Source organism: Pipra filicauda, unplaced genomic scaffold, assembly GCF_003945595.2.
Source record: "Pipra filicauda isolate LSUMZ 115617 unplaced genomic scaffold, ASM394559v2 scaffold89_size2521313_pilon, whole genome shotgun sequence".
NCBI lineage: Eukaryota > Metazoa > Chordata > Aves > Passeriformes > Pipridae > Pipra > Pipra filicauda.
In genome coordinates, this window is record NW_024105086.1 from 1,556,085 (window position 1) to 1,573,122 (window position 17,038).

Consider the following 17,038-nt stretch of genomic DNA (forward strand, 5'->3'; position numbering starts at 1 on the left):
TTTTTCTCATATGTATTTAAATCTATTGCTGGTTTCAGCAAATTCTTTCTCTTTTACAGCAGAAAGCTTATTGTAAAGTATTCTATAAAATTGCAGCAAAACTGCCTTGATTTCAATTATACCTATGGCTGCTCTCGTAACAGCAGTAGCTATGTAAATTTAATCTAGATGGGTAAATGATGATGATGATTAGGTCATTCTTTCTAAAATTATGCTTACTTGAGTTTCAAAAGCCTAACAGTCACGGCTGAGTTGAGCATTCCTGAGTCAGGCAATGACAGCCTTCTATCCTGAATATTTTATTTACACCCCCATCTCCCATTTCATTGCTTTTAGTGGCCATGTCTGGGAGGAAAAGCCTCCTTCCTCCAAGCCTTTGCAGTGCCACACAGTGTGAAGGCTCGTAGGCAGGAGAAGAAACATGAGTGTGCTTAGCCAAGCTTGAAGGATAAAGGTTTTCAGCTTAGTTGTCACCAACCTTAATGCCCAGGGTTCCTTCTGCTTCTTCACAAAACTTATGATACAGCCAAGTGCACATATAGATGATAACACAGAGTGTTGCTTATAGAGAGTAGCTCAGTCCTTTCCAGGTTGATGTGCACATGCTGTCAGCAGCTGGAATATTAGGATTGCTTTTCCATAGTGCAGCCTGACATTGTGCCCCAGTCCTGTGCCTGGGGACACGGGGAGATCTCTTTTAACTTTCATCTTGGATGTTGTTAATGGAGCTGGAACAAAACTGTTTGTTGTGCTGAGAAGCCACGTGTCTGTTAATCAGTCTCAGATCTCCAGACTGCTATTGATTCGGCTGCCTTAGATCTAGATATGGTAACATTAAAACTAATATTTGACAGTGTCTTTTACTCACTGAGTGTGTGAGTATTCAGCTTCTGTAAAAAGTTTGTGTCTCACAGTTCAGTCTAGTGGGGATGTCAGTGGTGTCCTGTACCAAGTACACTTACTGTCCTTTGTGCAGTGTCAGTCTGACTCTGCTCGTGGGCTCTGATACCATCAGTAATATGCTCTTTGCTGCAGCACACACTTTAAGCTGCAGTCTGCCATGAAGTGCAGGTTAAGAGTGCAAGAAGCCTGTCTCTATCCTCTGGAGTGAAACAGTTCATTTATTTTATCCCCAATTACCCAGTCTCTTCTCAAAGCTGGAGTTCTGGGGGGGATTTGTGCCTTGAGGGATGGCACAATGTGTGCAGCCATGTCATGGGAATGCCCCAGGCACTCTAGTTTGCTGTGCATTGTTACTGTTTAAATTGCTGCTGTCCAGGGTCTGAGGTGCTGAGTGTTCCCTGGGATTTGGGGTGCTCAGTGCAGTGTCTGGGGTGAGCTGAGCTTTCACCTCAACACTCCTGGCACCTTGTAGCACAGAATGACAAACACTCACCCAGTCATATTTATTATTAGATATTACAAAGATATTCTTTACAGTGAGGGTGGGGAGGCCCTGGAATGATTTCCTGGAGAAGCTGTGGCTGCCCCATCCCTGGAAGTGTCCAAGGCCAGGTTGGACAGGGCTTGGAGCCACCTGGGCTAGTGGAGGGTGGCTGGTGACTGACTCACTGCAAGTGCATTTGCAAGTTTACGTGAAATATTTCATAGGCAAAATATAATATGAAATTCTAAAGAAATACCTACATCCTTCTTTGGTCACATCACCATTATTGTAAAATAAAAATAAATACAGGAAGATGCTTCTGTGCAAGTGTGTGCTACTAGAAACTGGGCTTATTAAAATATTTTATGGAGGAACTAGTGTTGTGTGTGTAACTTGAGTAGCTACAACTGTGCTGAGTGTTTTCAGAGGAACACAGTGTCACAGTAGCTGGAGAAGCCAGCATTGGCCATGTCAGCAAATTCAAAAGCTGCTGGGTGTTCCTGGAGACAAATGTGCAGCCCAGACAGTTGTTCACTGTATTTTAAATCTCTTGAATTATCTGTAATTGTAGTTAAATGTCAATGATAGTATAGAGATGCTTAAAAGTATCTTACATTCTTCTCTGGAACTTCAGTATATTTTTCCTGTGGGAAGATCAGAGAATTAAAAGTACAGAGTTATTTCTTCATTATTTTTATGTTCATGTTTTATAGGTAAATGTAGCCAAAGGTGCTGTTAACTGTATTTTCTGGGTAGTACTTCAAACAGGGTGAGAAAAAAGCACCAGTGTGGTGATGTGCACCTTGCTAATGATCTGCACTGACACAAGGTGTACTTGAGTTTCTTTTCCCTGATTAATTCGTATTAATTTATCTTAATTCTTTTATTTTCTCTCGTTTTTAATTTGCAACATAATAATGAGGTTTAATACGTAATGAATATTTATCTTCAAGCAAAATAATTAGTTGGCTCCGTTAATGGAGTTAAAGAACACAATCATTCCCTGCTGGTGACTGATTTTTTTAAAAATTTTTTTTCCTCTCTGCTCTTACTTTAGAATGTAAATCAGTTTTGTAGTGGGAGTCCTCTGGGAACTGACCCATTTTAAAGGCCATAAAATGTGGTCAACTTAAGTTAATGAGGATAACAGATAGTGTGTGAATGGGCATTTTAACTCATATTTTTGGAGGCTGAGCAATCTATTGAATTAATAATAGGCCCATTTATCACTTAAGAAAATGGCCTGGAATTGCAGCATATCTTGGTGTACTGAAGTGTCCTTTCTGTTCCTTGGTGCTTTCACTTCCTTCAGATCTGAGCGTAAGATTCCAGAGGAGCAGTGTGGGGCTTAGAGGTGGAAAATGTTTCACTGCTGGCTTGGGCTGCAGAGTGAAACTGGGGGCAGTCCTCAATTTTTCCATGTGGCAGCCAGTGCCATGGGTGAACCTGGGGATATGGGAGCATCCTCCCGAAAAGGAGGCTCAGGGGGGACCTTCTGGCTCTGCAACTCCCTGGCAGGAGGGGGGACCTGGGGGGGGAGTCGGGCTCTGCTCCCAGGGAACAAGGGACAGGAGGAGAGGGAACAGCCTCCAGCTGTGCCAGGGGAGGGTCAGGTTGGATATTGGGAAAATTTTTTCATGGGAAAGGTTGTCAAGCCCTGGCACAGCTGCCCAGGTGGAGTCACCATTCCTGGAGGGATTTAACAGGTGTGTAGACGTGGCACTTGGGGCCATGGTTTAGTGGTGGGCTTGGCAATGCTGGGTTAATGGTTGAACTTGATGATCTTAGAGGCCTTTTCCAACCTTAACAATTCCATGATTCTGTATTGGAACTGAAATAATGAGAAGCAGTCTGCAGGGCAGTGTTTCCATCGGACCTGGAAGCCTGGTTGCAGCCGGGTCCTCCTGGGCCAGTTCTCCCCAAATTCCTCTGTAGGAGTGTTCATCCAGCTGGGGGGTGAGTGAGGAGGATGACACCTCTCTGCTAACAGAAATTTTTAGTTTTAACCAGTTGAAATCAGGTCTGAGTGAGGGCACCCAACCTGATGGTCAGCTGGACTGAAAATACTGTTGGTGCTGGTGGTCCTCACCTGGGAGCTCTGTGGTGTGGAGATCTTTCCTGGTGTCTGATTTTCATGTTGTTTTTGTCAACAGCAGTGCACTAACTGAAGGAAGCAGGTGGTCTCAGTTTCTCAATTTTCAGCACTTGTTTGTTTTGCCTTGGTGCTAACAAATAATTCATTTATGCTCACTTCTTAGTTTTCAGTTAGAACTGTGGAAGAAAAAGAATTTCCCCTTTCACTGAGTGTTTGTTTTACTTCAGTCTTAGAAATACCTGTTAGTTTGGGGCTTCCTAATAATGAGAGTCATCAGTTTTGGAAGAGTTTGTCCAGCCTCCTCAGCAGTCTCAGGTCCAGGTTAGTCTCTTCTGTTGGAGAAGCTCACTGCTCGTTTTAGTTTCTCTGATCTTGTAAGACTGAATGCAGAGAAAAAAGGATAATGCATTAAAAATTAAACAAGCACAATTTTGGTTATTTGATGAGTACCAAACCAAACTTCCTGACCTCGGGAAGCCTTCTGTATAATTTGAGAGTACCATTGCTGCTAACTAGAAATCTGTATTTCATGCTGGGTGAAGAAAGGCTTCTGTACAGAGCATCTCACTACATTTTTTGATGATACTAAATGGCCTGATCAAAAGGGGTTTTTATTTCTTTTTGTGTTTCTGCCTGCCTGCCTTGTATTTTTACTCCCTTGTACCATCTTGCTTACAGCAGTGCTGCAGCTGGACAGCTTTGGTCACTGGCCTGTGTTTCACCTTTTCTGGTGAAAAGTGTGGTTGTCTCTTGCGGGGGGAACTTGGCTTTTCTGATTTCTTTTTTCTACAGTACTGTGGTGTGAGCTTCACTCTTCTAACTGTTATATCTTTAACCTGTGTTGTTAATGCCTCTTTTTCTCTATGGAATCAAAAATAACCTACAAGACAAACCCAGCTGCTTGCACCTTCCTCTGACCTCAGACAGACTTAACTGTTTGGAAAAAATTATGTAGAAAGTAGATGTGATCTTGCTTTTGTGATGGTTTAGGTAGTTTGGTTGCTTTCCTGTTCCTGTCTGTTAAGTCTGTCTGGGTTTCTTTCCTTTATACCTTTTGAATTTTAATTTTGAGATAATTTACCCAAGTATGTGAAGTGAGGGCTATGTAAGATCACACAGAGGTTCTTCTCCTGTTCCAGTAGTAAAGTCTTAATGTTTAGGATTTTCAAGTGAAAATTGGAGACAGAAAAAAATAAAAATAAGCTATTGAGGACAGTAAAAACCTCAATATAGTAAATACACTGTAGAGAGGCTTCTTGCCCACTGCAGCTATTTGCATGCATGTCTGCTCTGCTTCCTGCTGGGAGATATTTTTCCAAAACATCAAAAGGAAATGGGAAAGGATGAGACTGCTTTTTATAGAAAAAAAAAATTGTAACTAGTGAGATAAAAGGTTTCATGTTGGCTTTTGCTAACAAGATACATTTACCTAATTTTTAATGTTTAGTCACAAATAATATTTAACATTAAGATATGGACCAAGTTCCAGTTATTTCTTCATAATCTGCTGGAAGCGATTAGAAAGCAGTATGACATAGGTGAAGCAGCTATTTATAAAAAGCTGGAATATTTAAAGTTGTTTAGCCGTGACTGTTACTAGAAATAAGTTATGCTTTTAAAAATTACACTAATAAAAATGGGATGTAATTCAGTCTCTTTGCCAGTTGCAAATGCACAAAGAAATGGTGAGTTCTGTGTTGAAGATACGCTTGAAATGAGCAGTGTGTGTAACTTGTGTTGTGTGATACATGTGGGTGCAGACGGGTTTCTACTGATGAGTGACATTTTTTAGAGGATACGTGGGCCTTTTTTACTTTTTTTTTTTTTTTTTTTTAAAGCACTGTTTCCTGGAAGGAAACTGTGGCCTCCGGCTCATTGTAATGAGCAGTTCTGAGACCCGCAGCCGAGGTTCTCCGAAACGCCCGCGGCCGTTTTCCCCAGAAGGGTTTAACTGCCCTGAACTTATGTTTGCTCCTTCCCCATGAGCTTCCTACGGCTCCACCAGCTCTCGGTGCTATGGAAGAACTGGATGTTTAACCAGGAACCCGAACGTGTCTTTCAGGTGGAGAACTCCAAAGACAATGAGGAAAACATCTTGCAAAGAGAGGTCCCTCTCCGGCAGTCCCGCCGGAGGTACAGGAAGATCAACCAGCGGGGCGAGCGCCAGACCATCACAGATAACGTGGACACCAGCAGCTACGTGTCGGTGAGTCTGCTCTGCCCAGCTCCTTGGCATCATGTGCTCTGCCTGACTGCTGGCATCTTCTTTTACTGGCACAACTGGTGAAGTGGAGCAGTCCATGCTTGTCTTTTCTGAGACCGCTCTTTGCTGGGGAGCAGTAGAGTAGTTTGGATTTCAACACCGTAGGTGGAGGTGAAGTTCAGGCACTAGTTAGAAAATACACTGGGTTATTTTGGTTTAGGGATCTTTGGTCGAGCACTATAAATAAAGCTTAACATGCTCACTGGGCAGAGAAATGGTCATTCTTGGTTTTTTTGGTTTTACGTGGAGTTCTTTTGGTAAGATGTAGGAATTGTTGGATGTAGGATGTAGGTTTCTTTTCTTTCCTTAGTAAATTTGAACTGTGATTTAGAACTGAGTTAATCACAGATGCAGTTCAATACAGCATTAACACTGTCGTACTTGGTCGTGTTTACTTGCTTGAAAGTAGAATAGTGGTAGTTCAAGCATCAAAAAGAGTAACAGCAGCTCATTTGCTGGTCTTAAATAACAGCTCAGACTATAAACTGCACTGTGTTGAATGCTTGTACTGCTGTGGTTTCATGACCACAATGCTTATGTGAAGGTTTTTCTCTTTACCATTATTCTTCACATGCAAACTTCCTGCTTGGTGGCAGAATATATATCTGATCTAGACAAATTATTTAATTGAAAATAATTGTTCTGGATACATTGATTTGCTTTGAAAATCAAAGGTGAAAACCAGTACTAATGTTGAAGTACCAACATTGAGTGGTCAATTTCAATTTCTCCCCTTTTTCCCCATCTTCCTTTTCATCTCCCCAAAAGATACAAAGCCTCTCTCAGTTGATACACTTCAAAATATCTGATATGTGCTTCAGATATGAATTTATAACTTATATAAACTGCTGGTTTTCCTGTATGTTGGTAGTGGTTGGGTTGCAGGTGGTGATTTTAGGTCTTGCACAGCAATAATATGTCTGTGACAGGAAGAGAATATGCTGCTTGAAGTTTAACACCCTCTGCCATCTCATTTCTAGAACTGTCACATGTGTTGGATTTTATCATTAGTAAGCCATTGAATTAGTTATTGGAGAAATGAGATGTTGGACCCTGACGCCCTGGGCAGACCAGCATAAGGCTTTATTAGGAATTAAATTCCGGTCTGTGTATGACAGAATCTATCTCTGTGTCTTTGGTTTTGTGACAGTCAATAAGCACACAGATAATAACTCTCAGATTTCAGTGCTAAGAGGAGGAGAATCCCAGGAACAGCTGATGCCACCTGTGGTGCTTGCCCGGAGGGGTGCGTGGCAAGGGTCTTGGCATCTTTGGTCTGAGAAAGACCAAGTCACACAGCTTTGTGAATGATTTCAGAGGTTATCAGTTATTGCTGCAAGGACTTGGTGTGGTACATTCAAGGGACTGTGATGAGTCAACAAATGATGTCCTCATTAGGATTTTTCTTCTTGTGGATTTACTTTTCTTCATGTTGAATTATTTCCTTGTTATCAATGATGTGGAGCATCCGTGGGCCTGCACCTACACTTGTTGCAAACCTGGTGGCTTCTTCAGATCTATGAATGTGTGTGTGTATATATATATATATATATATATCATCATTTGATGGAAATCAAACAACACATTCCTAAATCTGTTTTAATGTCAGTTAATTAGGAATATATAAGAAGAGTCCTGTTAATGCTGCTAAGTGTTTTCCTGGATGAGTGAGTGCTAAGTGGCAAGGAGTAAACAACCACCTCTCTGCTAGCAAATCTGCAAGCTGTTGGGTTTTTAGCAGCCTGAATTGAAATACCAGTTCTTGCTTTTTAGACTGTAAGCTCCTAATTGGAAAGTGTCATACTCACAGTACTCAGGGTAGCAAAAAGTAATTTGTAACTCAACAGATGACTCAGAAAAAAAATGTGATAACCAAGCTGCCTGTGTGACAAGTAAATAAAAATTGGGTGCCTATAGTTTTCTATAAGTGGTAAGATTTTTCTGAGGTATGGGTTAGTTCTGTGCCTGGGTTTAACTCCTACCTGGATAAGCCTGCTCATACATGGCTGTTGGTTCCCAGAGGCCTTGACAAACAGGTTTTATAGTGTAATGCTTGATGTAGCCCATGAGAGAATGGCAGAATCTTAGCATGGTTTGAATTGGAAGGGACCTTAAAGATCATGTAGTTCCAACCCCCTCCCATAGGCAGGGAAGCAGGATAAGGAAGAGGGTTTTTGAGTGAAACTTCCATTTGACAGGAACTTGCAAAAACATTTCTGCCAGAGTGGGAAAACTGTTTACAAACTCTGCAGCAGATTTCCTCTGACATAATGCTAATGAATGAGCACAGAGTTGTATTTCCCTGTCCAGCCTGTTGCTGAGTGCTCTGTGACAGATGTTGAATGTGTCCTGATGGACCTTTTGTGAGCCCTGTGTGCTCAGGGAGGGCTCACAGCTTTCCAGCCTCTGCAGGGACTCCAGCTGGGCTCCCATGGTTGATGTTGGAGTACTCAGCATGGCACCATTTAAGTTTTTACTTAAATGCCTAATCTCTCACACACAAGTAGTTTTCTGCTTTCTGAAGAAAACTCAGATCCTATAGGTACTGAAATTCAGTATTGCTTTGACTCAACTCGGAATATTTCCTTAAATAGAAGATTTCTTGTGTTTGCTTTTAAGGAGAATTATCCATGCAATCTGCATTAACTCCTTAGAATGTAAATCTCTGCACATTAAATATACTGTGATTATATTTATGATTAAGGTTAATCTATGTTTTATAAAACATCCCCTGTTGGGTTGTGACATGAACTTACACCTACTCCTCACATGGAGCTCCCTGCTTGTTAGTGCTGGAACTTGTTCTGTAGAAAGACCTGATTGGCCATGAACCCAAAACTTCTATGCAGATACTTTAAATAATATTTTAAATTATTGTTACCATCCTTGAAGCTCTTTCCTTTTATGCTTCTTAATTAAGAGAGTTCTAGGGCTTAGTTTAAGTGTATATCTTCGTATCTTAAATTTCTCTCCCCTCAGCTGATTGGACTAATGTTAAAAAGGTAAAAAGGGATAATCTGATTGACTTCTTTGGTGAAGGAGTTGCCATTTAGATGCCTTTTCTAAATTTTTGTGGTTCATAGCTGTGTTGTCTCACAAGAGCACTGGTTGTCTGCAGAGTAAGTTTTTGAAGTTTGTTGGGATTTTGTTGTTGGATTGTTGTTTTTTTTTTCTTCCAAGTAAAACACAGTGAACACATGCTGGCAGTGCTCTCTCTGCTCCCTCAAACCGAGCAGGTCTGTATTTCTGTTTCTGTCTCCCCAGTGATGTGACTGTCTGTGCAGTGCCAGTGTGGGCAGTGCCAGCCCTGCTCTCCTGGTGCCTGGGCTCTCCTGCCCCTCCAGGCTGCTCCGTGGCTGTGTTGAGGTTCTGCTGGTGCTGGGATTTTTTCCCTTCTGCAGCACAGCAAACCAGGCAGATCTGAGGATAAATGTGTGTTTGGCAAATCCTCTTTCAGGATCCCAAGCAGCAGTGCTGCTGAGGAGGGGGCTGTGTCTGGGGGGGTGACAGCCCCGAGCTCTGTGTGCCCGGGGCAGGTCTGAGCATCCCCATAAATTCATCCCATCTCTTCATCCCTGGGCATTTCTGACCTTCTTCATTTTTGTCACTTATAACTGTGCATCTCACACATCAGCCCTGCAGTGGTGTCCTGAGTGGGGGAGGGAAGGTGGGGCTGGACACATTTGGCAAAAGCTCTTGCTCCAAATGAACAGAAATGTGCCACTGGTGTTAATTCTGCCTGCTCTTGCTTCAGATCTGATCTGTTAGCTTGATTGCATTTCTTTGTGGTGATAAGCATCCAGGAGCTGGGGTCATCACAGCAGAGATAAATACTGAGTCATTTCTATTCTTAGTCTAGTTCTCAACCCAATCAATAATGCAACCGTGGTTTTTAATTACAAAAGAAGAAAGTAATTGTGATCATCTCTGTTAAACTATGTCCCAAACTTCTGTGCCCATGCAGCAGGTGCTTAAAAAACTGCAGCCAGATTAACAGCAGATGACTTTTTTATGACAGAGCTTTAAAGAAAATAGTTTAATGGTGGTTCTCTGGTGCTTTATAAAAATTAAATTGCTGTTTTGATCTTGGATCAAGTAATAGAAAAGTAAATGGTTCAAGGATTTATCTTCACAAGTACAAAATAAAACCTGAGATAGTAAGTTTTGCATTTATAATTCATGCAGTGTTCAAAACTGAACGGGGTTTAAGAATTTGATACAAATTTCTGTGTGACTCTCAAACCTGTAAACTCAAATCTTTTTTTCTAATTAATGGCTGTGGTCAGTAATCTGAGGTTGTGGATTCCCCATCCCTGGGAGTGTCCAAGACCAGGTTGGACAGGGCTCCCAGGAGCAACCTGGGATAGTGGAAGGTGTCCCTGCCCAGGGCAGTGGGGTTGGAGTGAGATGATCTTTAAGGTCTCTTCCAACCCAAACCATTCTGTTATTCTGCATATTTATTACCCACATATATTTTTGACAGTTCTCTCAGTGATATTTTTTAAAATGGAGATTATTTGTATCTCTAAAAATAGTGTACATATGATGTAATGCCTATTTCTGTAGAGTTGTGACAACATACTGAATTTTTTAACTTGTTAGTTCATTGTAGAGCAGAATAAAGAAATTGATACCAAACTTTACTAGTAATCCATTTTCTTAGAGATGCAGGGTTTTTTTTTTAAACTCCTGTAAGAGGATCATGAGGTTTAAAAGATTTATTATAATATTGCATTTTACGGGCAGTATCTTAATATTTGCATCATGTAAAAATTGTCCTGGAGCCTTGTAGAAGCATTTATCTTTAGAGAAGTCTGTCACTGCAGACTGCTTGAGTGACAGGTTTCTTGTTCTTTGATCATTACTTAATGTAATCCTGTCAGAGGCTGGAGGTAGCATGGGGGATCTCACAATTGGAGGGAATTAAGTCACATTTCAATATGCTGGATCAAACCCATTAGGTGCTTTACCATTACTAATCCTTTCCTTTTTAAATGCTGTGAAACACTGTGGGTCTCTTATAATCTATTTTTAACTAGCAGGTAAATTTGCTGAAATGGTCCCTTTTATTGATCTAAACCAACTAAGACCGACTTAAAGCATGTCTCCAGCTGCCTCTTGCCAAACCTGGGCACAGCATCGCTGGCTTCTGTTTTTTTGGAATATCAGTTAATTTTAATGAGGCTGTGGCTGATCTGTGAGTGGCTGAAATCAGTGCTGCTTGAGCTGGAAGATGGTTCTCTTTGCAGCTCATTGGTTTTTACTGAGTTTATGTCCACACTTCCTCTTTTTGATGCTTTTAAAAAATGCTCGACAGAATTTTAACTTCATTGACTAATGACAGGCTGAGAGAGTTGGGATTGTTCAGCTTGGAGAGGAGAAGGCTCCATGGAGACCTTAGAGCACCTTCCAGTGCCTAAAGGAGCTTCAGGAGAGCTGGAGAGGGACTTTGGAGAAGGGACGGAGGGACAGGACAAGGGGGAATGGCTTCCCACTGCCAGAGGGCAGGGTTCATTGGGATACTGGGAAGGAATCCTTCCCTATGAGGGTGGGGAGGCCCTGACCCAGGCTGCCCAGAGAAGCTGTGGCTGCCTCTGGATCCCTGGGAGTGTCCAAGGCCAGGTTGGACGGGACTTGTAGCAACCTGGGCTAGTGGAAGGTGTCCCTGCCCATGGCAGGGGCCTTGGGACTAAATGGTCTTTAAGGTCATTTCCAACCCAAGCCATTTTGGGATTCTATGAATCGAAGGTGAATTTAGGTTTTGCTGAAATCCATGGGTCTGGCAGTGCCCTCAGAGGGTACAGACATTGATGTCGTCCATATCTGTCTGGAGGTGGCGTGTAATGCAACGAGATACTGCAGGTTCCTTCTTCCTGAGCTTGTTTGTACAACAGCAGGTTTTTCATAGTCTCCATCTCTAGTTTTGTGTGGCCTGGTGTGATCCCAGCCCGCAGGGGCTCAGGAGCAGCTCTGTGCCTCCATTAACCAGGCACCCTGCAGGACAGGAGCCCGTGTGTGCTGACACTGGCTGCAGCTCCACTGAACTCCTGCCCTTTTCAGTGTTGTCCTTGCCCCTGTGATGAGAAGGAGCCGTGTCTGCAGCGTGTTCACTTCCTGCGTGGGCCCTGTGGGTTTGCTGTGGGTGCGGGCGCAGCATCCGCCCCGTCTGCCGGGGAGAGGAGGGGCACGGGGATGGAACCCCCGCCTTTCGGGGGGGGGGAAATCACTGTTAGGCTGGGCTTTGTGGGTGGGGGAAGAGCCAGTGAATTAGGTAGTGCTTAAGCATGAATGGTGTAGAGGTGTCTTTCCCAGACCAGACATCTGGGGAAGGGTCCGGAGCACAAGGCTGAGGAGCAGCTGAGGGAGCTGGGGGGGCTCAGCCTGGACAAAAGGAGGCTCAGGGGGGACTTTCTCACTCTCTACAACTGTCTAATAGGAGCTCATAGCCAGGTGAGGATTGGTCTGTTCTTCCAGGTAACAAGTGATGGGGTGAGAGGAAACCAGGTTGCACCAAGCAAAATTTAAATTGGATGTTAGGGAAAATTTCTTCATGGAAAGAGTTATAAAGCACTGGAATAGACTGCCCAGGGCAGTGGTGGAGTCACCATCCCTGGAAGTGTTCAAAAAACGTGTGGATATGGCACTTGAGGACATGGCTTAATGGTGAATGTTGTGGTGGTGCTGCACTGGCACTTGAACTCGATGATCTCAGAGGTCTTCCCCAGCCTTAATAATTCTGTGATTCTGTGATTCTACTGCTTCACTGGTGGAGCTGGAAACAACCTCTGGCAGGGTCCTGCTGGCATCCATCATGGGAACCTGTGCTCGGCATCCTGAGCTCGCCCTGCTCTGCTGAGCTGCCCTCGGGCTCTTCCCTCTGCTTTTGGGAGCCAGGGGAGAATTGCCAAATGCGTGTTCGCTCATATTTTATTTTACATATTGATTTTGTCTGCTCGTTTTGTCAGCAGTGTTACTGTCAAGGGCTCCTTGAAAGTCTGCCGCTGGTTATGGTGGTCATTAGCAAAACACCAATCCTCAAAGTGTGCCGTGCATTAAAAATCTTCCAAGGAATTTCCATAGGCCACTGGTGTTTCCCAAACCAATTAATGAGCGTCTGCAGTTTCCAACGAGTAATGACTTCAATAGGCTGCGTACAAAATACGAAAATACTTAATGAAAATACTGCCCTTTGGTGAAAACCTGGGTTTTTCAGATGAAAATTTTATTTTTTTTAAACTAACAACGTAATGCAGCATGTCAAATTCAGTTTATCCGTAAACTTACAGTCGGTTTTCAAAACTTACTTTTGGGAGTTTCCCTGAAGACTTTACAAACTTGACAAGCAGGTTATATATAAACTGTGAATTACAGGAATCACCTCAGTTTGGAGGTGACATGTGCAGCTGTGTAACGGCATTTCAGAGTGATGCACAAATGAAACTACATCAGACTGAAACTAGGGGGGATTTATTTTAAGCAGGCACCTGTATTTACTGAAATCTGGCTGCTGGCTGTAGTGTACAGCCCTTCCCGTGGCCTGTGGGAGAGCCTGTGGTGGTGGGTGATGCCACCATGTTGGGATGTGACATCATTCTGCTGCAGGACAGATGGACACACACTGTCCTACCCTGCCAGCTGAGGCTTCGGTCCTGGAACAAGGTCCTGAGTTGCTGTTAGGGAGAGCTGCACTGGGAGGTTGCTAATACAGCTGATTACCCATCTTTCCTGCTCTTCAAGGCCAGGTTGGACAGGGCTTGGAGGAACCTGGTCTAGTGGAAAGTGTCCCTGCCCATGGCAGAAAGGTTGGAACAAGATGAGCTTTAAGGTCCCTCCCAGCCTGTTCCATGATTCCTGTCTCACAGACTGTGTTTTTAAACCTTTCTCCATCTCGAGTAAGATGAGCACTAAGTTGTACAGCTGCTCTCCCCTCATGTGCTGGGGTGATGATGGGCCCCCTGACCCCAGCATTGTCCTGCAGCAGGTTTGTGTGTTTTCCTCCCCCTGCTCAGCAGAGCAGCAGAACTGCACTTGTTTGTGATAATTCAAGAAAAACTTGTGGATATTTTTGCATTTATTTCCTACTTGCAGTCCAAACACATCAGTGTTTGTACAACTGAACACTTTTCACCAGGAAGCCTGGAACTGTTTGGAAGCAGATCCTGAGCACAGTCTGTCCTTCGCAGGGGAATCATCTGACACCATTAACTGGCATCAAACTGGAGAGCTGCTCAGACCTTGACCTGAGCTGGTGCTGGCAGTGCTGTGGGAGGGATGTACTCTTCTGCCAGCTTGTGGCAGAAGAACCTTTTGAAACTTCTAAATATTTTGCAAATTACCACCCCAACAAGCAAGAATTCAAGTCCTTATTACTGTGCTCTCCACACAACAGCCAGTTATCTGTTCCTTCCTCCTCCTTTTACCACAGAGACAAATTTACACTGTGGTAGAAATTAACTCAGTTCCTTGGAAGATGTCTGAGAAAATCTTTTATATAGCATTATCAGGGAGTTAATCTCTGTTTTGATGGACCCTGAGGGGCTGGGTGGCAGTTCCAAAGCCATTAATTCTTTATGAGCAGCCTCTTAGGCAAACTAGGCTGAGACAGATGCGTGGGGGTTTTGCCCAGTGCTCGTAACTGCGTCGCTCGGGGGTTGGTGGTAGAACAGTGCTCTGTACTGGGGAGAGGGGTTTCAGTCTTTTTGGAGACTTAAAAACCTCGTGTTTGAGTTGCAGTTCTTTGTCAGATCCTTGTTTTTAACATTGTTTCAGTCTCTTGAAATGACATATTGGGTGGCTTCTTGCAGGAAGCCGACAGGGCAGCAGCCAGCAAGCTGGTTGCCTGCGTGCAGGGAGATGGTGGCGTGCTTGGAGCTGGTTTTCATTTCCTGTCTTCCATCTGGGCTGTTTCTGTCCAATATGCTCTACTCAAGAGGAGCAGCCTGGTTGTATTCTCATTTGTAGCCAACTCAACCTTTCACTTGGGTTTAGGTTTCTCCTGCCTTAGAGAGAAGTAGTCGTGTGAAGGGTTGTTTTTTTATGTTAGCATTGTAAGGTTGTAAGTTGGAGTTGTTGGATTGAATGTCGTATAATGCTGAAGGACTTCTTCAAAGGGCTGTGATGGTGTTGTCTTCAACTTTGTTTTCAAGGTAAAATGGATTTCTGATTTAGAATATGGAAAATCACATCAACTTAGACATGTTCTTTGTAAGCCTCATGGACCAACTTAGAGACTGGGAATATCCTGAGCAGTTTCCAATAAAAATCACCATCAGAAAATGTCAGCACATAATGCAAGCATTTGGGTGCCCTGTTTTCCTTGGAAAAACCTGGCATGGAAACAACTGCCTGTACAAGAGAATAGCTAGAAGAGTATCTTTGGTTTTGGCATAGAACTGATTGCTATCTAATGACATTTAACAGCATTTGTAGTTTTATATTTGATATGTGGCATCCTTCTTAATAGGGATATGTCTGACAGATAAAATACTTGACTGAATACCATCGCTCTGTCTTAATTCCTCATTGATCCTTACTTTGTTCTTGCAAGGCAGAGTTGCATTCTATCACTGAGTATTAAGTCTTGTTCTCATATGATGAAGTTTTTAGTTTGAGGTAATGTAGCCACGATGCTTGTGTTGGCTGTATGATTTTGGTTTTGTTTTCTTTCAAGTCTGGTTAGCAGTTGTGGTTTGTCATCGTGGTGTGCAGGTATGGCATCACGCTCACCCCCTTGGTTTATCTGTTAAGATCAGTTCTCACTAGGTGAGAATAGCTGGGCTTTTCCTGCTGTTTTGCCCTCAGTGGAGGAAGGGACCCCAAATGATGGTGGGGAAAAATTTCTCAGAGCATACTCAACTTTCCATTTTTAAAGGTCATAAGGTTGGATTGTATGAGAAAATGAGAAAGTTTGGGCATCAGGGCACTGTGATGCTCCACCTGATGAGGGGAGCCCTGCAGAGCTGCTTTAGGGTCTGTGCTGTGCTTCCCCAGCGTGGCTGATCTGGGCATCCACATCTCGGGATCTGGAGACCCCGGGTGCCTCACCCACCCTGTTATCCCTGTTCACTCTGATACTGAGCCGAGCTGGTCCCAGCCGGGGTCCAGGGACAGCAGAGCTGTCTGAGCATGAAGTTATGCCCGAGCCCAGGCAAGTCTGTCAGGGTGGGACTCCTCCCAGACACAGGGTGGGACTCCTCCCAGACACAGGACTATTCCTGGGACAACAGTGTCCATGAGATGCTGTGCCTGTGATGGTACTCGTGTCACATATGCTCTTCAAGCTGGATGCACTGACCGCTAATGAGAGTGGACTGTTCAAAGTCACCCTTGCTTAGAGAGGAATTTTGAAATTTGGTAGGAGGAGTCAGATCCCTCCCCACTTCCTGCTTGCAGGTGTCCAGTTTAGTGTTAATCTTCAGGAAAAAAGACAGAAGAAATATTGGAAGTGGCATTTTAATGATTTCTTTTTTAACCTCTTCTGTGAATTTAATGCGTTATTCTCAAGGTCATTTAATCAGAGACCTTTTTTCTTGTGAGAGGCGTGCTGGTACTTTATGTCCTAAATAGTCTTAATCTGTTTGGTTTAACTTGAGATTTAACATTTTAATAAATGGGGGAACAAAAAGCGGTATTTTGTATTGGCTTTCATATCAACTTTTGGGGAATGAGAAGATATGTATCTTGGTAGGCTTTGTGTATTCCTGGCTTCCCAGGCTGGTGGCAGATGAGGAAATCACGGCCAGGTCTGTGTTAGGTTTGGGCTGTGATGTCAGTTTTGAGACTAGATGGAGGGTGTGTTTAGTGAGCAAAACTCTGAATGTGTTTGGAAAATTTTGCCATGGGATATTAGAGATTTCGTCCTTTCAGTGTCTCTGGGTGGATTCAATCCCACAAACTGACCCTATGTGGTTGGTATCCCTACCTTTTCATCACCAGGGATTTTTGGGTTGCATACCTTCCCAGACTTCCCCACCCTGTGCCGAAATGAGACGGCAGGCAGGAAGGGAGGAGCGTGGTGTGAATCAGCTCGGCTCAAACCCTAGCAAGGAACTTTGAGTCTGTAGCAGAGGGGGCTTCCCCCTTCCCCCCCACTGCTATCCCTGTTTGCCATGCGGATCATGCTCTGCCCGGCTCTGCAGAGCGTGTGTGCCGAGACAGAGCTGCAGGGGAGAGCTGCAATTTATAAACATGTTTAAGAAAGTATTACACACCATATAAATCTGAATCGCTGCAAGTAGGAGATGACCTTTCCCTGCTTAACGCGGCAGCTGAAAAAAGATGGTCGGGGTAGTGC

General features: G+C 43.6%; 1 protein-coding gene across 4 annotated transcripts in view; it reads left to right on the forward strand.

The window, feature by feature from the left end:
• The window catches only part of RAPGEF6 (Rap guanine nucleotide exchange factor 6), a 113,367-nt gene that overhangs the window by 35,792 nt on the left and 60,537 nt on the right, over positions 1-17,038 (forward strand). For all 4 annotated transcript variants that reach the window (XR_003545737.2, XM_027747691.2, XM_027747693.2 and 1 more), the window contains exon 6: positions 5,545-5,688. Coding sequence is in view for 3 of the 4 variants with exons in the window: in XM_027747691.2 (XP_027603492.1) it covers positions 5,545-5,688 (144 nt within the window). In the remaining variant the exon portion in view is untranslated. The remainder of the gene's footprint in view (positions 1-5,544; positions 5,689-17,038) is intronic.